The sequence below is a fragment of the Leguminivora glycinivorella genome, chromosome 2 (assembly GCF_023078275.1).
Source record: "Leguminivora glycinivorella isolate SPB_JAAS2020 chromosome 2, LegGlyc_1.1, whole genome shotgun sequence".
NCBI lineage: Eukaryota > Metazoa > Arthropoda > Insecta > Lepidoptera > Tortricidae > Leguminivora > Leguminivora glycinivorella.
This window is the reverse complement of record NC_062972.1, coordinates 8,789,321-8,816,402: the sequence shown is the minus strand read 5'-3', so window position 1 is coordinate 8,816,402 and position 27,082 is coordinate 8,789,321. Positions and strand designations below refer to the sequence as shown.

General features: G+C 36.3%; 1 protein-coding gene across 1 annotated transcript in view; it reads left to right on the top strand.

The window, feature by feature from the left end:
• LOC125235488 overlaps positions 1 to 25,750 on the top strand; it is a 34,772-nt gene extending 9,022 nt beyond the window's left edge. The window contains exons 2-3 of the mRNA XM_048142063.1: positions 590 to 795; positions 25,655 to 25,750. Of these exons, the coding sequence (XP_047998020.1) occupies positions 590 to 795; positions 25,655 to 25,725 (277 nt within the window). The 3' untranslated portion in view covers positions 25,726 to 25,750. The remainder of the gene's footprint in view (positions 1 to 589; positions 796 to 25,654) is intronic.
• Positions 25,751 to 27,082: the final 1,332 nt, after the last annotated feature.

Sequence of the window (27,082 nt, the reverse complement as noted above, 5' to 3'; positions counted from 1 at the left end):
CTACAAGGCTAACTTCTTAAAAAAAAATCAACACTAAACACGGAAAACAAACCCCGATCTAACTGCATAGAAATTTGTAGGTAGCTGTGTAAAAGCTCTATTTTATTTAGTAAGTGGGTGTATTGACTTATTTAAATTACCTTTCCACAAACATTTAGTTTTTAGTTTAAGTGCACTGGTCGAGACTTCCATTCATAACAGCCCACGCACCGCCTACGCATCCTACCGTTTGTTTACCGGCGAGTAGCTCTTTGAAGCGGCCCGCGAAATACCTATACTCTTTAATAAAGTTGTCCAGATCCCGCCGCGAAAGGCGTCAATTGCCGTCCTGGCACCCAATTGTTGATCATTAGTACTAATCCGGCTCATATTCAATCAATACCCAAAACTTTACCCACACACCTCGCCTCCCTCGCCCCTCGCCACGCGACATTTAATGACACCCGTGCAACGGCCCGCGCGCACCATTGTGGTCCTTATACTCGCCACATAAAACACACTATCCCCGGAACACGCCCACCGCGTTATATAGCACCGAGGATCTATAAAAGTTACGTCTGTAATCTAACATAAAACTCCGGCCGTTTAGATGCGAACGCGGCCACGGACGACACATCTCGGTTCGCTCCGTACTTTTACCAAAATTAGACAGTGTTTTTTGTGTGAAAGTTGGTGTTTTCTCGTGGAAAAACGGTTGTTGTCGGTGTTTTGGCGTGGCGGCCGACGCACGCCGCCGCCGCGGCCTCACGCGGGGGCGGCTTTCCCGCAACTTTGACGTTTCTAGCCCGCTGTACGGTGAGTTTACCTGAATTTCAAATTTCGAACACCCATTGCGAAAGGACTTAAATAAACAAAATAGACGGAACAGACTTTATCATCAGTTTTTAGTCAGTTTTGAAACTAGCTGCATTTTAACCTTAGTTCTCAAAACTGACTTAAGTAGTACATAATTATTGTACCTACTTACTACAAGATTTGTCACAAAAGCGTGTTCTTGGTCAAGGTTTCTTATTATGTAGATAAGAATTAAAATATGGAAATACGTTATGTATCAAACAAATACCAAACAAATAATGCAGAAACTTTATAAGCATCATCTTTAATAGGTATCTAAAGTAGACAACTACTTTTTTTAAGAACAGTTTAGGTACCTACAGAATGATTTATTCATTGTTGATTTGTTGTTAGTGCATTTTTTAAAGTTATGAAAGGTAGGGAAAACCTTCGCTGAAACATGATTTAAATGGTTGAGATTTTTACCTTTGCTAGAGGAGTTATCGCCAGTGGCAAATTGCATGTAAGTCGCATTTCCTGTTTATTTATAACATATCTTACTAATAACAAAATTGTTTGAAGTTTATTTATACCGTGTACAACATATTCACTTTAAGAAAAAATAATACATGGTCACTACCGCAACCAGTGTAATACCGGTGGCGCCATCTCTTACAAAGTCCGCAAACTTCATACAGAGCAGTTTATTTAACAAGGCGCCCAGTGAATTCAATTTGGTCCCTTCTCTTTTTAACTCGCACATACGGCATATCCCTTCTCTCTTCCACGTAAGAATTACTTGAATGTCATAGCCGGTGCAGTCGAACAATCTAAATACAACTCTACGATGAATGCATTACGGTTGCAATTGCAATGCAAGTGAATGGTATTAAGTTTCCATTGCGAATGTTACCTTGTGATGAGTACTACTTAAAATATAGCTATCTCGTTCTCGCGTTATTGGACATCTCTGTTTGGTTTATCTTAGTTTATATATAGATATCTCGTTCGGCAAGAGATAAGCTGATGTCTGTTGGTTGTGACGATTTGTATGAGATTGAATGAAGACAGTTTGTACCACCATGATGAAATAGGCGTGGCGTCGGCTTAGTTGCTATATCGGGATGATCGTTTGAACAGTCGATTGCTTCTTGTATTTTTTAATTAATAATTACGTTAGGTATAAACGATGTTAATTATTGTAAGTATTGTAACTTGTTCCTCATTATTTAAAGTACCTTCTTTATTGTGTATTATTGTCAACTTGTTTGTGGAGCAATATATTTAACATAATGTTCTTGTATCCACATGTATATTAATTGAATAAATAAATAAATAATAAATAGGTACCTACCTACACTTATTAAAATAACGTACGAGTAAGTAATTAACTCTTAAGCAGAGCATGTTATTTTAAGTTTTTTACTTTGCACCTAACTTTAAGGTAGGTATAGAAACTGATTAACTTTAAGGTGGGTATTAAAACTGTAGAATTTTTAAAATAAAATAAGCAATATTTTAAAGGACATTAAGTAGGTACATTTTTTTGTGACAAACTTACCTACTTATGTAGGTACTACCCCGTCATCCGCCGATTTACTGGCTGGATTTATTATTATTACAGTACCTACCTAATGTAATTTAAGTTACTTTTAAAACAAACGGTTGAAATTATGTAATATGTAAAATTAGGTAGGTACCTAAAAATACCTAATTATAAACCTCAATACAGGTTAAGTACCTACTAGTAATTAGTAGTAAGGTACTAGTACCTAATAGGTATGTAGTTAGGAACAAGGTAATAGATAATCTTATTTGATTTTTTATAATTAAATAATATTGCTTATTTATAATTGAGATATTTTCCTTTTCATAATTTTATTTAGGAAAAAAATGCTGATACCTAATGTTAGTCAATCTCAGGCAATCTAGGCACCTGACTGCAATTTTCAAACTTGCTATGTTAAATAATTTTCATTTTTCATACAAATCATAGTCAATATAAGTCTAATGAAAATAACCGTGAATCATTCAAAACTCTTAATCATAGTTATGGAAAAAAAATCCCTGATTTTTGGTTTTTCTAGTCTAAAAAGTGTGAATATGGATAGTTAGGTAATTGGTTTCTCATTGAAGCAGTTCCTTTAATTGAGAAACCTGGTAAAATTGATTAAAAAACACATATCCCTTGAGATTTAAATTATCCAGAAGAAGTCAGAATTGAACAAACGTAGTGACACTGTGAGTGTAGTGTGTTTGGACAGACCATCGAGTGTGAACGCGACCAGTGGTAACGCTGAAAGTGAACGCAGCCGACGCGCGCGAAGGAGGGTAGATCGCGCGCTGTCTATACAACTTTAACATCCACCCGCCTTCGTCAGTTTTCCGTGATCATGATGCATGCAACTGCGTCGAAATATCGGGAGCTCGACAAAAATCAAAAAGGTAATCACGGTCTATATCCCGGTCAATATAAGTCTAATGAAAATAACCGTGAATCATTCAAAACTCTTAAATTATCCAGGTTTTATAGAGGTATGAATCATAATTATATTTATTTTTATTACCTATCTATAGACTAATCGGCGACACCTGACTGACGGAAGGTGAAAACAGAGTCTGATGAGCTCATCGATTCAGTAACAACCCATTCATTCACTCTTGCTTTAAAGAGACCGAAGTCTTACGCCGTGGCTTGCGTGGGCGACGGTCGCGCGATGGTCGCGCGACGGCGATGCGACGCATACGAAATCAAACCTTATCGATATGGAAGTATGAGACGCGACGGCGACGGTCGCGCGACCGTCGCCCACGCAAGACACGGCGTTAGGTATTTTTCAGGGATCACAGATAGTGGAAGCATTCCATTCCTTTGCAGTCCACGTCACAAAAGTTGTGGAAAATTGTAATGTTTTGTATTTAAATAGGTAGCTTACCTTTATTGCTCAGGATGGTAGCCGGTTGACTGATATTTGCTCCTTCAGCTTGACTTCTGATATAATAGTCGTGTTCCATTGCGGCCCTAAAACACTACTTACCTATACTACAAAAAAAATTAAGACTTTGCCTTATTTTGCCATTTTATTTGTAATCATCTTGACATTTATGTAATCGTCTTGACGTAAATGGCAAACACGATGGCGTTCAAAAACCTGGGTGATTCCTAAATGACAATATTAAATCAAACAAATTAAAATTTGATTTCAAATTATTCATTTGATTATGTTTATGTTAACACGATCAGATAAATAGTAAATAAGTTAATAATAATATGGTGCAGGTTTTAGGTTTATGGCGCCATGTATCCTTTATTATAGGCACCTACCTGTCTATGTTTTTATAAAGTATGAAATGTCAGTTGCATGTCATATAAATCGGTACAACGAAATCGGTATAAATCTTTATATAAAATAAACAGTTTAATGTGATATCAAAGGACTGATAGCTGAATTTGAAGGGTGTGGATGCAAAGGCTTAGTATTATAAGGTAAGCTCAACATAATTATGTTATACACACCTATTCTGTGGCTTAAGTAATTTTCAGTAGGTAATCCATACTAATACCTATTATAAATGGGAAAGTGTGTGTGTCTGTTTGTTTGTCCGTTTTTCACGGCAAAACGGAGCGACGAATTAACGTGATTTTTTAACTAGAGATACCTAGTTGAAGGGATGAAGATTGACATAGGCTACTTTTGGTAGGTATCTTTCTAACACGAGCGAAGCCGCAGGCAAAAGCTAGTTAACAATAATTAACAACTATTAACAACTATTTACCTAATTAATGTAGATATTTACTCACGTGATAGCGTCTATTAGCTTGGCTAGTAGATAGGTACCTAATCAAACCAAGGCGAAGGATTCGGGTCATTCGGGACATTCCACCACCCTTTCCTTATAATCAGAGATCGGACGGATTTGCGGCATTCTTAGTGACTTACGTCATTTTAATGACTTTTAATATGAGATGACGCACAAAACTCCGATCTCTGCTTATAATATAAACGTCCGTGTGAGAATAAAGTTGAGTAATCCAACATATTTTACCTTTTCATCACCAAAGGCCGGTAGGCGGTAACGCATTTCAAATTTGTCAGCGTTGCATTGCATGTGTCCATGGTGGTAAACGTTTACCATACCATAAAACGATCATAATCATTCATATCACAAAGACAAATAAAATATCTACTGGCCACTTTATATAAAGATGTACCTACCTACCTACACAGATTTTATTCTAATTGTTTGAAAATGTTTCGTATAGGTAACGTCGAAAGAGAAAAAAATGTTCTTGTTTTAACATAGTATATAGCCTATAGCAAGGACGATTTATATAGGACTAGCTTTTGCCCGTGGCTTCGCTCTCGTTAGAAAGAGACAAAAAGTAGCCTATGTCAGTATGTCAGTCTCCATCCCTTCAACTATTATCTCCACTTAAAAAATCACGTCAATTCGTCGCTCCGTTTTGCCGTGAAAGACGGACAAACAAACAAACACACGCTTTCCCATTTTATAATATTATTAATAATAGTACTCTCTACCTCTGGCTTGCCTTGGCTGGCCGTCCAGAGTGGAGTCAGGGCTACATGCCCCAGGGGTGGAAGTGAAAATTTGCATAAGACGCGAGTTGGTACAGTGGCTTAACAGCCACTGGGCAGAAAGCGGTGTACACCTCTCGACACCTTGAGTTCTCACACCGGTGTTGCCCTTGAGCCATCTTGGATGTCGCTTTTTGTGGGGGCCCATCTTGTGGGGACGAGTCACCGTCTGCCGGAAATAAAATTGGATACCGTTTTATTAGCCAGGCGTCCGGTTTTTTATCCATAGCCCAGTATTTAGTCCATCACTTTCATCAAAATAGACCAGTTCATTTTAGATTCCATTAACTCTCAAATAGTCCTTACACCCTGGCGGGTGTTGCCTCTCCGTGTGTCCCATGATATGGGCAAGGGCAACATCCGCTCGGTGTACCCCTTACATTTCATTAAAGTGTCGAAAGGGCCTCTACGCGTTGGCTTCGGCCCCGCGCACGCCTCCCAAAGGTCCGGAATACCATTGTTCCGTGATGGGAAAGACATACAAATAATATTTTTTCAAAATGTGTATTGACGTGATATCATGATATTAAAATTTATAAAGAAGCATGTCATTTGTTCTCTTAAATAAAAACACGCAAAAATATTAGGGGAAAATATGATTTTGGCCACTTCCAGTCTGCGAAACAGCACTTACGTTTAAGCCTCAAAGGCTTTGTCTGTCCCGGTATTAGGTATATCGTCCTTGGTACCTAAGTATGTAATCTACATAGTCATGATATAGCTAATTATGATTATTAGCTATAATAGCTTACCTTAATGAGGCGCGGGCGCGAGGTCATGATTCCATGACCTATGCGACAATGCAACCTATGCGTGCATGTTCTCAATCACCTGTTTAGTTATGCAAAAACAATGAAAATGTTGGTGACATAATAGTGGTCCTCTCTATGCCTTCCAAGTGGATAAATCTTCTTCTTATTAGCATATTCGCATACACTGGTGAACATGTGCCCCTTTTGTGGATTTTCATTCAAGTTGTATGCGGCGATTCTGGGTCAGGTCGGTTCTGTCATTTTTATGATGTTTTTCGACCATCAGGCTACTGATTTTTCGGTACTTCAGCTTCCCAATCGAGTTTTCTATAAAAGTATCCGCTGGCCCCATCTACCTATCGTCATCTCCGACAGACATGACACTCTAGCTGCGCAATCCTTATTTAACGTCGGTAACTCTTAATGCGTTTTCACATTATCCGATCCGATATCGGAGGTCGGAAGGATTTCAATAGAAAAAATCCAAGATGGCGCCTGTAATGTATGGGATATCGGTCCGACATCCGATATCGGATCGGATAATGTGAAAACGCACTTATGCGTTGCCAAATGTCTTTTCATTTATAAAAACAATTTCTAATGTTACTGCGCCCCCTGGGGGGTGAGCCCCACAATTTAAAATAAAAACGCTAGATCTTGGTCCATAGATCAAAATTGAAAACTATTTCCTTTTAGAAATTAAAATCATGAACATTAAAACATAAGGTACCTACTGCATGACTATACATAATTATCAGATCCGTGTCATCATTGTTATGATGTCGTGATATTGGCAGGTAGTTGTGCGTATAAGTAGGCTTCTATTCACAGCAGATCCGGGTTTGTCTTACAAGCTACAATGTAACTTAATAAGGATAATAATTACCTACTCACAATTGTGTGGAACATTGCATTAGCATACAATTGATGTATGCACACGCTCAGTAAAGAGGAGGTAGGGGAGAGTCGGGCAGAGGGTAGAATGGAATAATTCATGTGGATACCTACATGTCATTTGATATTTGCCAGTCGCTTTTCGGTAAAGGAAAACATCGTGAGGAAACCGGACTAATTCCAATAAGGTCTAGTTTAGATACCCTTCGGGTTGGAAGGTCAGATGGCAGTCGCTTTCGTAAAAACTAGTGCCTACGCCAAATCTTGGGATTAGTTGTCAAAGCGGACCCCAGGCTCCCATGAGCCGTGGCAAATGCCGGGATAACGCAAGGAGGATGATGACCTACACCAGACAATTAATTATGGACTTTTGTGATCACTTGTGGTAAAAATTTGGTGGGACATGTCTTGTTTTGACATTAAAGACATTGAATTGAATAATAATGAACGTTGCATAGTGCCTAAGTAGTTACTTATATTTTGAACATATTTTTTAAATAAAATAGGAACTGGAAATATTTTCCTATTACAGTATTTACCTACCTACTTACAGTGACAGAGCTGCGCCAGTTTGAATTTGTGCTACCTATGTTTAATCTAATTACAACATTGGTAGTAGTAATTTTTTATAAAACAATGTTTCAGTGTGTATTTTAGTATACATTTTGAAGATTTCACTGACATGAATTTATAGGTGCTCCAAATTATACTTCAGGTGACTGCTGTGTTCGCACCGTTGGTGAGAACGCCAATATTATTTTTTGATAAACATATGTTTAGAGTTTGACTTCGTTGAAGAAGCCTGTGCTGATTATGATTTGTGAGTAGCTTGTTTGGTTTGTTTCAATAAACTTAATATATTGGAAATGTTTTACGCAACAATTTTTTAAGATAAACTGTGGAATGAACAGTCTCCTGCGGTATTTCCAGACCTATACGTCCTTCAAACCTTAAAAAAGCGTACACTCCCCTTAATGGCCGCCAACGCATCTTCAACCCATCTGGTGTTTGGGGTGTCCATCGCCGGCAGTGATCGCTTACCATCAAGCGACCTGTCTGCTCCTATCTCATTAAAGTTTAGCGATTGGCGTATGAAAACTTCTGGATTCGTTATTTCCCCACCATTCCCGATCAACCGGCTCTCCCCTAGCTTGGTATATACTTACTTTTAACAGAAAGTACAAACCACTTTTCACACCACTATGTAATACATTTAGTAGGTTAATCATCTAACTTTCAAGTAATTTATTGTGTATAATCATGCTTACAGTCAGTCAGTATTGCAGTAGGTACTATAACTGCGTCTAGTTAGATACTTTTTACTTTTAATATTTCGTCGTTAGATGAGCGAAAACTGGCTTTGGAAGAATTGTATAAAAAGCGTATTCGTCACTAGACGTCTGGTTGATATTTTATGTAGCTTTTCAAAAATGTGTATGGTACCTTCAGGTAAAAAAAAAATGCATTGACAATTGAGTTAATAAGAACGGTAAACCTATATGTAGGTATACATCTTACAGGAAGCAGAATATTATAAATAAATAAGTATAAACTTTTATAACAGATTGTGTGAAAATTATAATTTAAAGGAATAAAAAAACTTACACACACAATTGCAAAGTCCTGCCTACTTGATCTGATTTCCACAACATCGTATTTGTTAAGCGGTAACTCCATTTCGGCATTAAGTGACAAGAACGTATTTTAAAAAGGTACTTTACACCGCTACATTAAGTTTTATTCTGCTTTATCAATGAACCGGGCGTTTAGTCGTAAAATTTAAGACTGGGACGAAAAGTTCCTACGTTTTCCGCCACCATCGCGGCAGCACTGTACCATCAAATCTTGTACCTATTGACTTTAAAAATATATTATTAGCGATAATCTTATTCGATACAAAATAAAATCAATATATTTGATTATTTTATAGGATCATTATTAGTTTGCTACTAAATAATAATCTCTACTTTTACAAACTCTAGCTCTATACTCTACCAAACTTTTTTAAACGTTTTTGTCTACAGCGCCATCTAGCGTCGAGTGGCAGAACTTCTTCGTAGCCACTCACACATGGGCATTGCGTAATGTATTCCCATTCCTTGTCGGTACGATGTTTACCACTACATTGAAATGTAATGTTTTCGTTATGTCAACTTGCCGGTTCCCGCATTGTCCGATTGGAATACCAAAATTGTTTGGGATATTCAGGAACAAAACACACTTCTCCACTAATTAATACCGAATATAAAAATATGAGCTAGGATTTTTTATTTAGTTCGTAGTTTTAGGTAGGTAAGTATTGAACTTTCGATTTCGCAAAAACCACCTAAGTTAACAAAAAAATGTTTTGTTGGAACGTATACCTACTCTGGAAAACCATGTCTTCGGTATAAAAAAAATCAAACGGCAGGTATGAGGAAGAAATATGAAATTTATGATATGATTTCCTAAGTGACCTTTAAATTTTGAATTTTGCACCTTTTGATAAGTAGTCTAACAAAGTTGGCTTGCAAGAGTAAAATCATTTTCTAAAGAATTTACCGGGTAAAATTCATATCAGGTACTTAAGTATTTAATTGTATTTTTAATTACAATTCATTTTTTAAATAAAGTAATGATCTTAAGAACGACGTATTATTAAGCAATAATATAATTTATTGAAATTAATTTCCATAGAGTACCTAGTCTGTTCATATTCTTTGATGAATACTTTTGCATGTTAAATTGTATCTTGTTATTTAATGCATGTTAATTATAAGATGTAATGTTTTGAAAAGAAGTTGCCCACCGAGTTTCTTGCCGGTCCCATAGTGGATACCCCCCTCCCAACTGAGGGGGGACTGAAATCTTCTCGAGGCTGAGGCGTAGGGTTAGAGCCGGCGTAGCTTTATTTGACGTTCATATGCGCATTGTAATATGCCTACTTGAAAATAAATATTTCATTTTCATTTTTTTTTTCATTTAATCATACTTATGTTTTGTGAGAATAAACAAGATTTAGGTAACTATACATTAGACATTTACGACATTTATGTTTAGGGTTCCGTAGTCAACTAGGAACCCTTATAGTTTCGCCATGTCTGTCTGTCCGTCCGTCCGTCCGTCCGTCCGTCCGCGGATAATCTCAGTAACCGTTAGCACTAGAAAGCTGAAATTTGGTACCAATATGTATATCAATCACGCCAACAAAGTGCAAAAATAAAAAATGGAAAAAAATCTTTTATTAGGGTACCCCCCCTACATGTAAAGTGGGGGCTGATATTTTTTTTCATTCCAACCCCAACGTGTGATATATTGTTAGATAGGTATTTAAAAATGAATAAGGGTTTACTAAGATCGTTTTTTGATAATATTAATATTTTCGGAAATAATCGCTCCTAAAGGAAAAAAAAGTGCGTCCCCCCCTCTAACTTTTGAACCATATGTTTAAAAAATATGAAAAAAATCACAAAAGTAGAACTTTATAAAGAATTTCTAGGAAAATTGTTTTGAACTCGATAGGTTCAGTAGTTTTTGAGAAAAATACGAAAAACTACGGAACCCTACACTGAGCGTGGCCCGACACGCTCTTGGCCGGTTTTATTTTTATTTTTCATCCAAATGATATTTAATTATTTTCCCTCGGCGTTTTTAGAAATAGGTGGGTTACTTACAGTTGGCCTCTTAAATACATCTATAGACACTAATAGTCAAGCTAGACTGTATGAAATAACACAGGATGAGCAATTAAGTAGGTAAGTATGTAGGTGATCAAAATGTGAATCGTTGAAACATTCGTCGCGTTTCACTGATCACTAATTATCGTTTGCTCTAACAGACACCTAATAAAAAACTTCACCAAGCATATTGCCAGTTTCCATCGAAACCTTTTTATTTTTTATCGCTTTCCTAAACGTTCAAGGTTGGCCTCGATAATGACCGGTACTTTGTTTTCCTAACTGTGGTCACGTAAAAACTGGAGCAAAAAGGACATGCAAAAACGAACCTATGAAGGGTTACAATACTTTTAGGGACAAGTCATTTATAGGGTAATATAAATACAAAGGCGGTGTGACTTGGTCTTTAATGTCTTATAAAAATAACGCAACGGATTTCGTACAAAGTTTAGTTTTACGTTTTGGCTTGCACAGTCCGGTCACATTTTCTCGGTGTTATAATTGTGATAATTAATATGTTTAATTGATAGGAAGTGTCAGTGAAGTGTTATCGGTAGAGGTTAACCGGTTAAGTGATATGTGATATTATTATCAAGGTTTGGTACGTGAATGATGCCTGAATTGTGATTGTGTAGGTACTACTGCTTGTAAAATTATTAATCATAGTATCTATACTAATATTATAAATGGGAAAGTGTGTGTGTCTCTTTGTTTGTCCGTCTTTCACGGCAAAACAGAGCGATGAATTGACGTGATTTTTTAAGTGGAGATAGTTGAAGGGATGGAGAGTGACATAGACTAATTTTTCTCTTTCTTACCTCCCCATTTTCCTAAACTGGGGGGTGGAAGTTTGTATGGAACATTTCGCAATTTTCGAATTTAACGCGAGCGAAGCTGCGGGCAAAAGCTAGAAGTGAATAAATAATGAACAAATATTGTCAATAAGGCATTTTTTACACAGATTGTTTACACAGATTGACTAAGTGCCCAACGTTCAAGGTGTTATGGGTACGTGGTAGGTACTGAGACATCATACATTCCTAATATACAAATATATACCTACTTAAATACAAATGCAGAGAAAACATCCCTGTCAGGCAGAGTGATATACGCAGGTGGACTAAAATGTTGACCGAATGGTGGCCGTTATCGGATGTAAGAAGCGCCTGGCATCCGTTGGCTCGTTGGGTGGACGACATCCGAAAATTACTGCGGGAGATACTTCTGGATGAGATTAGCCCAGGACCGGGATATGTGGCGTACACGAAGGGAGGCCTATGCTCAGCAGTGGGCGATTAATGGCTGAAATGATGATGATGATGATGAAACAAATATTATCAATAGGGCATTTTTTACACAGATTGACTAAGTCATGTCAAGGTAAGTTCAAGAAGGTACTTTATTTGATGTTCATAGGTAATTGGGTACCTACCTCGATTTCAAAATTCAAAATGGAAATAAGCCTGACCAGTTGTACCTACGAGTAACTTGATTGGTTTGCAAATTTCAATTTCAATATTTCTCTCAACTAAAGCATTCAGTACTTTCAGTAGCATTACTTACGTAATTAAATATGAAAAGCCACAGTAATGTCATTAAGCAGCCATCTAATAAAGACATGACATTTATAACTTGGTTAGGCGTTCATTTCCCTGCGAAGTGGCAATTAAAATATAACCACTTTACAATTAGCAACAATGTTCATACCAATTGAGAATAAATGAACATTAGGCAAGACACCTAATCCGTACCTATTTTGTGATCTCACGCGTTTAATGATCTTATCAACGATTGCATAAGTAAGTACTAATATTTAACTGCTCTTTATGTAATAGTATTTACCTATATCAATTTCTAATGAATCGATGGAATCATGCATTACTTTGCGGGAATTCATGTTTTGTTAATCAAAATCTTATTTTAAAATACATGTCAATTTAATATTTTTAAGAAAACCTAACATACCGCAATATACCGAGTTGGGTAGGCTACCACCATACCTATGTAGAGGTTATATAAAATAGTAACACATTTTTCATATTTTTTTACTATTTCTATTCAGCTCAAATATGTGTTTAAATCATAAATGTAAATAATTAAAACAAGAATTAAAAACTAAAATTATTAGCGGGTAAAGTATATGGAAGGTAAGGACAGCAGTGTACTTTTTATTTTAAATATTATGTGCTGTATTATTTTTCTGTACAATAAAGTGTTTACTTACTTACTTACATACCAATGTCTTTTGATAAGTTTATACTTTGCTTTGCAATCATACACATATAGAATTGCAGGAGTATAATATAATATAGGTACTCTGTCACGCAGCGTAGTAGAAACTTGCTGTCAGTAAATAAGGACAAAAGAAGAAGCAGAGAGGTATAGGTATCCTTTTCTTCTCTAGCACCCCGAAAAGAAAGGGATGCATATAGTTTTGGCAGAGAGGGGGATCTTTTCTGTTCTTCATGCGGGTGCCTTGGTCGCAAGGCCAGGCAATTTACTGACAGATGAACTACATCGTTTGACAGAGTTTAATATACTACATACAGTAACAGCTAGTTATAGCAGACAGGTAGATTATGTCCGTGAGTGAGGTCCAACTAATGTCTTGAATTTATAATGTCTCCTATGTTTTAGTGCTAATTATGCAGCAGGTGTATTCTAAATAAGTAAGGTGCAAAGTAAATTGCAAATGTGACAACTTATATACACGTACATAGTTATATATTACCATATTACCTACGATGAGATGATGACAGTGTTTTACTATACAAGTTATGTGCAAAATTAGTTGCAGAGGTGCCGGCTAAATGTTAGATACTTATACCTACGATTATTAATTACTATTTACGGAGAAGAAAAACGGGAAACATACTGAAAGATGTGCTTTAAAATATTACGGAGATTTCTCTTAGTATCTGTGACTCTCTTCGACGAAAGTCTTAGAAATCAGAGCCTCAACCCTGGTAATGACACATTACGAGGTATAACGAGCTAATTAAAAGCATAAATAGTTATATACCTACTATGAAATATGTTCCTACATTTGCACAATGAGGAGGCATACTGATATTTTATCCCGCCAGGCGGCGCCTAGGCATGTCATGTATCATTCATATATGAGAGAGAGAAGAGAGGAAAAAAATCATCTTCTCGCTCTCGCGTATGAAATTCTTTATCTGTGCAATGGACTAATAAGGTAGCGCCATCGTATCATTCTGGCCACTGAAATAACTGAAGAGGAAGTGCTTGAAATCACAGACGACCCCTCCCGCCGCCTAAAAGTGTTGTTGCAAAATGTGGACTGTTTTCAACCAATTTACAAGTTCGTTAAAAACACTTTTGGTTCAATTTGACGTTACCCCGGTTTGACGTTTAACATTATGCAACGAAGTGAGGTTAGTTTAAAATGTGTGAACTGTGAAGTGAACCAACTAAAAAACCGTACAAACGTATTATCATCAAAAATTAAAGTCGGCTTAAACTGTAAAGTGATATTAAAATAAATTGTGTAAATTGTGAAGTGAACATAGAAATAACGCATCACCATCAAAAATAAAGACTTGTCTTAAAGGTCTAGTTACCAGGGGCCTATTGCATAACAATTTACAACTTGTAATACAAGCGGAACTCTCTTTCTTATAAAATGAATTGGAGGGGGACTACCGCTTGTAATATGAGTTGTAAATTATTATGCAATAGGCCCCTGTCCATAAAATTACAAAAAAAAGGGTAGCGCCATCTGTCATAACATTTGAGGGTGCCTCCTCATTATAAAGTAATTACGTATTTATTTAGTTATTATAAGTTACCTTCCGACGGCTAGGTAGTTAAATATTCCGACTCACTGATATCTACCAACTGTAGTGCAGACGCACTATGAATCACTAATTGTTAAATAATGCAAATATAAGTAAAGTTAATCGGTATAGTAACACCTCCTGAATAAACAGGCACCTAATTAAAATTATATAGTCAGTTGAGACTTCTTCAAAAAAGTGTAGGTAGCTATACTACATTGCATGAATGTTTTAAAAATATTAAATTTTTAAGCTCATTTTATTTAGAATCGTTGACAAAATGTATCTCAATTTTTTTAATTTAATCACTTATTTGTATGTTGTACAGAAGTTTTTTTCTTTGTTCATGCAAGTGACGTACCTATTGGAACAATATTTTTTCATACAAACATTTGCAACACATTTTTCAATGTATGAGGCGTAAAACTACAAACGATTCTAACATGATGATCAAAATGATAGTAACATGAGCTCAAAAAGTAGGTAAATATTTTTAAGATAGGTACTTAGGAGTATAGGCAAAGTACGTTTTTTTACGAAACTGACTTATTGTTAGTGTAAGCACAGATTACAGGTAGGTTTATATGCATTGGGCAGTCGGTGGTTCTGTACCGAAATAGACAGCTGAATCATAGATCGCCAATCACTTTTTCGTGTCTAGCATACATCATAGAGGCATTTCTTATGCTTTAGACAGTAGGTACCTACCTAATGTCAATAAATTTCTAATGTTTTAATTTTATTGATAGATACTTACTTAATTTTGACTTGATTGCTTTTGATTGCCAGTAGGTAAATGAGCTTTTAGATTTGAAAAAAATTTTTACAATATGTCTACGAGTATTATTTATTTATTTAACCTTTTTATTGCACAACATAAAGTACAAATAGCGAACTTACTTCTCTACCAGTCAACCATTAAAACATGTTTGTAAATGTTTGTTTTACAATTGATAGTAGGTTACATGGGTAATATTTATACAGGAACGATATATTTACGGCCGCGATTAACATATGCAAAATATTTCGGTAAATATTAATAACCAACTAGGTTTCACATGATAATTAATTCAACTAAAGCCCTATTTATATACCTGTAAATTAGTAAGTATCTTTGTGGGCTAGGAACTAGCATTGCCACAAGGCAGGGCCGAGCACGCGATCGCGTGCCGTCGGCTCTCAAGACCTGACGCGAACTTGCCCATGTCCAACACAAACCACATTACACCCTCTCGAAACTATCTACAACCTTATCTTAAAACTATAAGACGCAAATTAGAAATATAATAGATAATTTAAAGGAAAATACAAGTTGGTCATGAGGGCTTTAGTTCCCTATGTATAAAACGGAAAACTGTATGGAGTCGGTAATTGGCATTTCCTAGCCGGATGACGAATTGTCCCTTCACATGGAATTGTATGTGTAAATATTAATACTTGAGTTAGTATAACAGATTACTCTTATAGGTAGGTAGATATGATTGAAACTGCAATGTAGAGGATACTAGGTAAACTATTTCTAAATGAATAATTTATTCGTAAAGAACTGTCGTTTGAGTCAAGTTTTTGCAAACTTTGCAGTGTCCTTTGGTTTATTATTTATTCCCTGCAAAGTATAGCAATTAGTTTTATTAATAACTTAAATATGTAGGTATCTGATCTACCATATTTTATTTTAGGTATTCTACATAACACCCCCGTAATTTTCCCAAAAACGGGAAATTGCGTTGTGTCAAAAACGTTTAACACAATTGCCCCTAGCCGTATTTCCTTGATTGGGTATTTTACAAGACAATTTGAAGGGAATGCGTTGTTTCATGTCGTCAACGATAAATGTCAGCTATTACGAGTGTTGGGTAATCCGATCATATCTCTATCACTACCAACATTTAACATTTTTTCCGTGCACGCAGTATTCGTCGGTAATGTTACCAACTTATTCTCCGTTCTTAAATGTGTAAATTGCCTATATTTTTTGGTTCAACATTCTAAAATAATCTTGTTTTCCATATATTATATTTAAGCCGCTAGGAATAGATTCGTTTTCTACCTAATAACATCCCTTGAAGGATGTGACAAAAATAAACCTACACACTTATGCCTTGTCGATAATTATTCGTTAATTTCGAGGGTTGTCACTCATAACAAATGGCAGAGCGCACTTAAGCGAAGAATTTTAATCGGCCATACCTCGGGCCGTACGGTACCCGCGTCTCCGTAACCTTTACATATTTTATCTGAAGTGGGCTTGATCGTCGACCCACGGCGTCCCTTCTCGAGTGTACATAATACCAACCTAACCAGACATCTGCCGGCTCCTTTAGCGAACACGACAAGTCGCGGGTAACGACCGATAAGGGGTCTTTAGAAAATGGACGACGCCTCTAATGTGGAGTAAAGGAAAACATGACATGGTAACCTAAAAATAAATAGTGGAGTAGTAAGAGCAGTCAAGTGTGAGTTGGGGCGGCAATTAGAGGTCATTACTGTAGGTAATCTCTCTTAGGAACCTTGCAACAAAATGGAATTTCAATTATGGCGTTTCTGTGACTGTTTGTTTTATTTATTTCTTATAAGATTTATAACATGTTTAGTTTTTAAGCGATTTGATTATGTAAAACTATGGGTTACCCAGCCCACACTATACAAGTTGCGTTGCTCATATGATATGTACTACACATAATATTTAGTTTATCATTATATATACAAGATTACAACTTACAAGTTTTTATTAATTCATTTATATTTTACCCCTTTCTTACAAAGTTAAGAAGATATGATGAACCCAATTGGATGCATTTGGCGGTAATCAAAGATGTTTGTTGACGAAACCACGCTAGATGCATCTAAAATTTATTTGCTTTCGGAATACTGCTTATACGAACAAATAAAACAACGAACTTCACAAACCAACAAATATTTATGCCCCCAAGAGACTCTATAAATCTACCTTTCTTTTCTCGTTTATTTAAAATACCTACCCCCGTAGGTATTCCGACTCCACTCCATCCGATAAACATCCTCATTTGCATTGACCCCGAAAGCCTTTTTCCCAGTTGATTTCCCAAAAAAATCCACATTCTCTCAGAGTAGTGTTTGTAGATTTTCCCTCTGACCTACTTGAGTATCTGCAAACCAGTTTGTTTGGAGCTTCCACGTCTCCTGGTGCGAGCAGCCGGGTGGTTGGTCCGGCGGGGCGGTCGCCGGCGCTGCGGGACCAGGCCACGCTGGCGGTACACATCGGTGGTGGATCGATAGAACCCTGGCAGGTCGCCCAGCTTCGTTCCCCGCATTATTGTTATTGCTAACCGTCGGTATCTGGCTCCTTCCGCCATCGGTATTGGTTGCTGAGCCTAGTAATACCAGGAGATAAACTCGAAAACGTATATTGGAATAAAGATACGAAAATATATACAGGAACGGCGGCGCAGGAACATTTCATATGATATGATGTTAAATGAAGATGAAAATGTGTATCTATTTTTATGTCTTGTCGTCTTACTGAAATAATAATCATCATAGTTCGGCTCCCGGTCTTTTTTGCTGTTGGCGTACCTATGCTTCTAATGGAATATAGTTTTCAACTGGATAGTGTTGGAATTCTAAACAGATATCTATTACTAAGTTAATAGGTGATTTATACGCAGGTTTTATAAAGCTATTGAATTATCAGTGTAAACTTAGTACCTAACGTAGCACGAGCACGTATGCATTAGAATGTAAGTACATGCAATGGAATTTACTCACCCTTTTCTTTCTGTGCTAAGACAGTTTTAAAGTACATAATTTGAATACATTTTGAATATGAAGTATTCACTGTAGCAGACATAACCTATTCAAGTGCTAGGTAAATTTTGTCCAGAAATGTAAATTTAAATTCTAAATACGGCGAAAATAGCAGCGGCGTAAACTTGGCATCTAATTAGGTGTAATAGGCGGCCTTAGGGCATCAAATGTCCCGTCTTTGATGATAATTTAAACGTCAACTGAAGCTCCAAAAAGGGCTCTTTTCACTAGCGATAGAATACAAGATTCATTGTGTATGGATACGTCGATAGGTTTGTTCATTTCCCAATAAGCCGGCCGGCCAGCGCCAAGTCACATAATTGTTTCAGTTTATTTTGAGCGCCATTCGTTAACACGCCTCGTATAAAATATTCAATATTCAGAATTAGGCGTTGAAAGTTGAATTAGTTGACTATCAAAGTGTACCTTTTCGAGTTACGGGCTCTTTGATCAAATTTATTAGAAATGCCAAAATATAAGTCGAATAAGAATATTATCAGAAAGAGACGGATAAATTAGGTGATTCTGATTCTAAGGACTTTCTTTTTAGGGTTTTTATTTTTAATAAGCCACCAAACTCTAAATGCGTAGAGACTCTACCTTTACCTACATTTAAAACAAAAGTTTATTTTAATTTTAAAAAGACACTGCAGTGAAAACATGTATCTACATAGAACTTAGACTTACCTACCTACTTTAGTGTGGAGCACAGAATTAGATTTAGATAGAAGAAACGAGTTCATTTATTTGTATGGCGGCCGAGCGTGTCAGATTTTGTACTGAAGTTGTTACTTGCCTGTGAAAAGCTACGTGTAATTAAATATAAAACATGAATTGATACCTACAGTACATTTGAACGCATTTATTGAATCAGTATTTTACTCATAATATAGAAAATTTAATATCAAATGTTCATTACAGTAGCACTTCATTAAAAGGAACAAGATTCGTGGCTGATAAGATAGTAATCAGCCCGGCTATTATGCTTCCAATTTTATCACTTATTTACGTGGATAAAACATCCGTCACGTTCTGGCAAGTACGTCAGTCTGAGAGTGACAAATGTCTTATCCACGTAGATAAGTGATAAAATAGGAATCATAATAACGGGGCTGGCCCTGATATAGGTGTATATTCACAATTCCAATTGACCAAATGAAGCCGCGGCATATAATTATAGGCGTGGTGTTTTACGATCTTCATTCTGACATAATAATGTAAAAAAATCTCGGAAGTAACTATTTTAAAATACTTAATTTGACTAATTGCACAACCTGAACATGCAAATGGCATGTTACGTTTCAAATTGCATATAATTTTGCCTTTAATATCTGATTAAGGGTGCGTTTGAAATGAAAATCTCTTTTTCGGAAAAGCACTTACCTATACCTTCTGTGTAATGTGTGTATTTTGTTCTTATAGACTATTTATGGGTGTGCACGGGAAAACGTCCCACTTTGTCGATTGCTATAAAGCCGCTTTGTCGGTTTATTCATATAAAGATACAAGTAAATCTCGCCCTAATGGTAACCGACAAAGTGGCCGGGGCGGTTTACTAAACACACTCACATTTTTTTCTGCGCGTTACTGTTTTTTTATAGTTTAAATGTTCGTAATCTTAAGATATGATGTTACGCTACAATTTTTATTAAAATAAGAAAACTAAGAAAATTTTAAAACAAAGTACCTAACTTTATTTTTAAGCAGAAGCACCTGGCCGAAAAGATCCCAATCTTGTATCCATTCTCATCGCTTAACTTACTTCTAACAACTATATGCTACAAAAAGATAATCTAAATTTTCTATCAAGTCTTCATAAAAGTCCTTAGTTCTTATAACTTAATAATAAACTTACAACAAGGTTTTATTTATTTAATAAAATCACATTTTAGAAGATCACATATCTTAATAAATATAGTAATAATAATTTGATACTCGTCAGTTGTAGTAGAAAATTTAATAATTACACTGATCAAGACAGAGGCAAGGTTCATCAATATTTTAACTATCTATCTAGTGGCGGCTGGTGAAAATTTATGCTAAGCAACACCAAAGCAAAAAGAAACCTACCTTAACATTAGGTACTTTACTAGTGATCAATTTTAGGTAAGCCGGTGGGAATCGGCTTGTATGGACCAGCCACTGCTGCTATCTAGGTACACATATGACCAGAAGCAAAATGGTGCTCTTACACTGTGACAGTGTAATGTCAATGCGCTGTCCCTGTCACACAATGTTATATAACATTTAATAACACCCAGTGTGGCAGCACTGAAACATACTCAACACGGTTCGTCAACGTACCTTTCTATAATTTTAATTTTGTCTAATATTTAGCATGTATTACAGTCAAGTGTAAAATGTACACGTCTTACTCAAAAATATGTCCTATAGCATCTTAGTCCGGTGTAATAAGAGCGTAGTACCATATTTATGAGACGATTATTTCGATACGTATTTTTGCACTTGACTGTACAATGTTATTAGAGTGGCGATGCAAGGTGTATTCCCACTCGTCCACGCCCCACATACTGCCGCCATACATAAGGCGGGGTCTAATGGGAATGATTTGTGGAAATTGCATCGATGTGTCATTAGCTAGTAAAGACTTACCTTGATTTTTGATGCACAGAAGTCTGAATTCAGATAAAGTATTTGAATAAAAATAGACCTCTTTAAAGTGTAACCATTGGCTCACGATTTGATCTCGACTTAAAAAAATGTTAATTGTTGTATAAAATTACTAACTACTAGTCAATAAAAAGGCTGTCTAAGGGAAATTTACAATATATGGCCTAAACAGACGAGAAATGGTCTTTAAGTTCGCATTCTTAATTTTCATTAATTTTTTTCTCAATGTTAGAAGTAAAATTAAATTAATACATATCAGTGACAAGTTTTAAATATATTTAGAACACCAATAGGTAGAAATTAAAAAGTGGTAACATTCCTCGTCATCCCTTTTTAACCACTAGAGGGAGAGAGAGAGAGAGAGACAACATGTCAAAATGGTTCTCCATTTGTAAAATGGTTCTCCATTGGTTTATGTAAAATGTTGAAAAAGGACCTCTTTTTTCTGTTAGATCAAAAGAGCTATCTTTTTATCTGAGTAGGAAAACATATTTTTTTTATAATTAAAAAAAGCTTGATTGAATATTTCTTAGCGAATATGCGCTATTGCTACCCGTAGTAACGCCGCAGTATGTTGTTCTCGCTCGACCAATCAATACTTTGTTGCAAGCGTGCAGCCTGCACCGCGTTGGCGTCTGCCGACCGAGTAGTGACACTCATTTACGTAAATGTCGACGATTAACTTATGTACAGTCAGCAAAATAGCGGATCAAGTAACGTTTCAGAAGTGTCTTCCATACTGTTACCGCTTACAAAAATGTGTGTCTAACTGTCTACTCTATACAGAGAAAGGATAATGAAACCTTGACATTTCTGACCGCAAACTGTACAAATTTATTTATAAGTATATTTAGAAATAAAAATCAGGAATTACGTAAGTACTACCTGCTCTTGATTAGGAGGCACATAAAAATCCAAAAGCAGTCTAAAGTTGTATATTTGATGTAAGAATGTATGTCTGTCAAATCTGTTCATCAAATAATAATGCTAACAACCTAACATAGGTGAATTATCTTCCTTCTCACATAAGACATTTATAAAGGGTAATACCTACACTTGTCATCTAACTGAATTGTCATCTAATAAAAATGCAAGCAAATTACTACAACTGAAAATCTCCTTTCGAATTCTTTACGAATATGCCTAAGTCTGTTCGGTAGAGATATTTTTGAGTGATTTCTACTAATTCGGTACTTATTTTTTTACGTATAATTTCTATAACCATTACGTTTAACACTATTTGTATTATTGCTTCGACTGTACCTAATGCTAAATCGCATAATAAGTACGTAGCTTCGCTGTAGGTAGCCGATAAGATCTTGATGGTAAGATCTGGCGACCCGTAAGTCTCGCAACCACGGCCGAATAACTTACGCGCGTAATTAATAGATACCTACATACAGTTACATAAATTGACTTATATTGGGTTGTTTAGTCTTACGTAGTTAGGAATGTATTTTTAAATTCAAAGTGTTTATTAACAACAAAGTTGTAGTAGTAGTAGTACATAGAAGATAAACAAGACTATAAAATTAACATTCGCTTTTACGCTAATATGATATGCCTGTCGCGTAGGCACAGCGAATAAACTTTTTTTCTTAGGCATGTTTGCCAACCCGCCACTTGCAAAGTCCAAATATTTTTCACGTTTTTAAAACTTTTCTTTGACGTTTACAGAAGTCAGTCAGACTGAAGGAAGTCAGTACCTACCAAATATATCGTTACTAGCTTTTGCCCGCAGTTTCGCTTGCGTTAAATTAGAAGTAGTGGAATGCTCCTTACCAACCCCCTATTTGAGGGAAGAGGGGGGTTAGAAAGAGACAAAAAGTAGCCTATGTCACTCTCCATCCTTTCAACTATCTCCGGTTAAAAAATCACGCCAATTCGTAGCTCCGTTTTGCCGTGAAAGACGGACAAACAAACAGACACACTTTCCCATTTATAAAATTAGTACACATATCGCGGCTATTTTATAATGGGGTACGTCTAAAATCCTGTGTCTTGATGGCTGCAAATTGGAATCCTCCTTGCCCTTTTGAATTTCCCGGAGTTTCATTATTCAATTATTATGAATTATGTAATGAAGTACATATCAGTATATACAACCCTAGTAGCTTTAGTTATGTAAACATAACGGGTGTTTACCAAACGCGATCAATGTTTAATAGTAAAACAATAACCGGGCCCAGTTGTCTTGGGCTTCAATTTGCCGATGCAATAAAAGGGAGGTACATCTGGCGACATGAATTGTAATTTTATAGATACGATGCCATCTTGCAGCCCAATTAGGTTTTATGTCGGAAAGATGAGTTCTCAGGTATTTTGCGAACAGTTCTGTTTCGTTTCGTATTTTCGAAGATTTTGTTGAGTTAAGTTGGCGAAAGCCAGGGTTTTAATAAATTTACAATTTAATCTAAAGCATTCAAAGCTTTAAAAGATGTCATATCTTACTGCAAAGTGATATTGATTAGGAGTTATCTCTGTTGCGTTAAGGCTGCGGCTGGCGTCCACTTACCTACGCCGAATCGAGCCGCGTTGAATCGAGTCCTCCGCTCCGGTACGGTGAATTCGATTCGAGGTGTCGCTAATGGACGCAGTTTCATAGTAAATGTAGAAAGCGTAGTGAACGCCACACTTATAAAAGCATCGATTAATTTAGCCAACAATAAATAGCATTAGGTAAAAATATAGGTTTGCTTGCACAGGTTACTTGACTGTTTATTGGTATTTTTTATTAGAATAATATGAGCGTTGAAGTTGGTTATAGGTCGTTGCTCAAAAATCTCTTAGTTTACTGAAAACTCCGCGTAAATAGTACCTACATATATCTTGACACTTGGCAAATTCTCAAAAGTTAAACAATGTTTTATACAATACTTCCCGAATACTTTCACCTCCATTATCTGAAATATTTATGTAGACAGTAATACAATTTAAACGTATTCATCTTTTGATCGTTTTGTATTGTCGCAGGATAATAAATGTCGAAATGTATCATCATCAAGTATAACATTTAATAATATGCAACTGTTGTTTTGTTGATAGCGCGTAGGCTGAGTACAGCGATCCAACATGGGAAGGGAAGGCTAATCAAGTTGCTACAGAATTTGGTCTGTAATCATAAGCCGAAGATGGTAACTTGGGTTATAGTCTGTATTTATTACAGAAGAGGTCAGTGGCTCAACGAGGCGTTCGCTTCTGATTGAATAAGCGCGTGGTGTCATCCTTATGATACGTCCCCACGTACGCACGGAATGAGCATAACTCTTAAATAGTTCGAATTCATGATTTAATTCAATTACAAAACATAGGTATAGATACATAACTTTTTTAATATTGTATGTGCTGCATGATGATAATTAATTGAGCTAAAACGGAAAAGTAGTATTTTTTTTATACCACGTCGGTGGCAAACAGGTATACGGCCCGCCTGATGGAAAGCGGTCACCGTAACCTATGGACGCCTGCAACTCAAGGGATGTCACATGCAGTGTAGAAGAAACTAATTTAACGAATTGTGAAAATAAAGAAAAAAGCTGATAATGAAGCAATAAATTTTTAAACCGATTTCATCTGATAAACCTGCCTGTTGTAATAAGATACATAGTACCAATTTTCGTGTACTAAAATTTGTATGCATAAGTCAGTATGTGGAGCCAGCATTACATGATTACCATGACGAACTTATTCGATCCCCGATCGTGAACTGACAGCGCTGCCTACTAAATTTACATTAGTCGTGAGACGACGATGACACTCGCCTCGGCTACAATGTCGCTTCCCACTTCGTCGTTAGTGTCACAATATTTTCTTTTCAATTTGACAACTGTATTGGGATGTGGTAAAGCTGGGCACATAAGAGGTAAACACGGTTTGTCGTTATTACATAAAACGTGGCAACCTTACCTTCGGCGTAGCTACCAATGAGTTCAGAATATGTTACTCGATGGTTACAGTCACGGAAAATGATATGTTTTGTATGGAGAGTGTGAACAACACCCCCAAAATGGTGGCACCTACTAGACCCAAACATGCGGGTCAAAATCATAACCTTCCTTTTGCGTTGCCGTAGTCCAGTAAAACTATAGACATTTTTTGTGGACAATTATTTTGCATATTTTACAAAACGTAAAATGTACCTAGCTAAAACTTCGAATTTACACTGTACCTTTCTTTGTCTTTTGAGATTCCCCTGAATCTACGGTATCAGTTAAGCCTTTCAATTCGTTGTCTGTCTGTCACAGAGATATCAGTGTGTATCGGGCTTTAGGGTTCAATGCCCAGTGATTGGGAGTCTCGATGGACTTTTGTCCAATGTAATGAATGTACCTAATGATGAAATATTTCGTAGTCGTCCCAATTTATTTCTGTACCTTGCCAGATTGTAAGTTTAAAACAAGGTATCAGATACGATATTTGTATAATTACCTATTTACTTTTTACTTCATGTTTTATTTATGTTGTATATTTACGTTGTTAATATAGCTTGCTTACGTCTATCTGGTTTAGATGATAACAATAATGTTCTGTTTTCCCAGTCCGTAATTATATAATGTTTTTATTATAACCAAATTCCTAAAAAAATACCACTGTTACTTTTATTACATCACGTAACTACAATATTAAGTAATACTTTAGACTTAAATATGAGAAAAACATAATTGCTTAGGTATACAGTTGTACACCTGTAAAAGTTATCTCAAATTGTAATTTTCACTGAATTACTTTTACAAATCTTAACTAATAAAACTTCTTTGTTCCAGGTATCACGATTCGCGTCGCGGGCCAGTCTCGCAGGTTGGTCGCAACTCACAACGCCGGCAGGCAGACGTAAAAAAATCCTTTTAATATTAAGCACCAGCCAAAAAGGTCTTAATTAAGCCGTAGTGAGGTCAGAGTTAACAAAACTCCGCCTAAGATTTCTCATTGTTCCCTTACGATGATCCCCGGGGTTCATTAAGGCGTCGGTGTTGTATAAAAAGCGAGTTTATATAAGAAGTTAATTCGGCATCACACCTGTCGCGGTCGTAACTTTGCCGCAGGATGGCCGGACTGCCCTATACTCTGAACTATAAGGGCTGCTTTAAGGTGGCTCCACACTGTACCACAAATGTCGCAGTTGCGTCAAAAATAAAGATAAAACTGTGTAAAGAAGAATTTTCATAACTACTTGCACTACTAATTAGACAAAATAGGCAGTCCAACTATCGAAATACGACCTAAGTATACGTATTTTACTATCGTTTTTTTGTCTTGTTAAATGGATTTCTTTCAGTAAGGGCGGTAAAGCTCGTGGGCTGCACTTTTGTGTTTTTTACTAGCTAAGTAAATGGGAAGGATGCCAGCCATTTTTAATACATTTATTACAGTTTATCAGATTTAGACTAGTCATAGGATATTTTCAAAATAATGTTAATGTATGACTTTGCAGGTACAATACAAAAAAGTTAAAATATTTAAAATGTTTGCAAAAGTTTTGTACTGTTAGGCCTTTTTGTCGACTAGTCGCCGACTAATCGCCGACTATTAGCTCGTTATTAAATGATGATGATGTTATAATAATACAGGTTGCAAAATATTACAGACCCTTTAGCACAACTTGCCTTGCCGCGCGCGAGTCCATACATCAAGCACAACTTCAAGTACATATGGACTCGCGCGCGACAAGGCAAGTTGTGCTAGAGGGGCTGGTCATTACAAACTGGAGTTTTAAAAACCGAACGGTAGCTGGACTTTCTAAAATGTAATGATAATTGTGGCATGCGACAATATGGCATAGTGTGGCGCGGGCATTATAGCCTTATTTATAGGTTTAGGCTATGTAAGTAAGGATAGCAAATTTGACTTGTTGATTAATACAGATAGATGACATATGAAAAAAATGTAAAGAAAAATAATAGAAGAGTTCAGTCAAATCACAAATTGAACTAAGCTATCGATATAGGTACTTAGCTGTCGTGGCAAATAGATATGTATTACAAACGGTGATGTCACAATCCGTCAAAGTAGGTACAAGTTACACGAGCGATGAAACTTTTACGAATAAAATCTGTGTCAATTTATGACCACCCGATGATTTTAAACGATCAGTTAATGCGATTAACGACTTAATAGGTTTTTCACTCAATTGCGATATGTTTGAGTTCTTTACAACCTTGTTAATAGGTGCAATATGTGATTATCCACTAAAA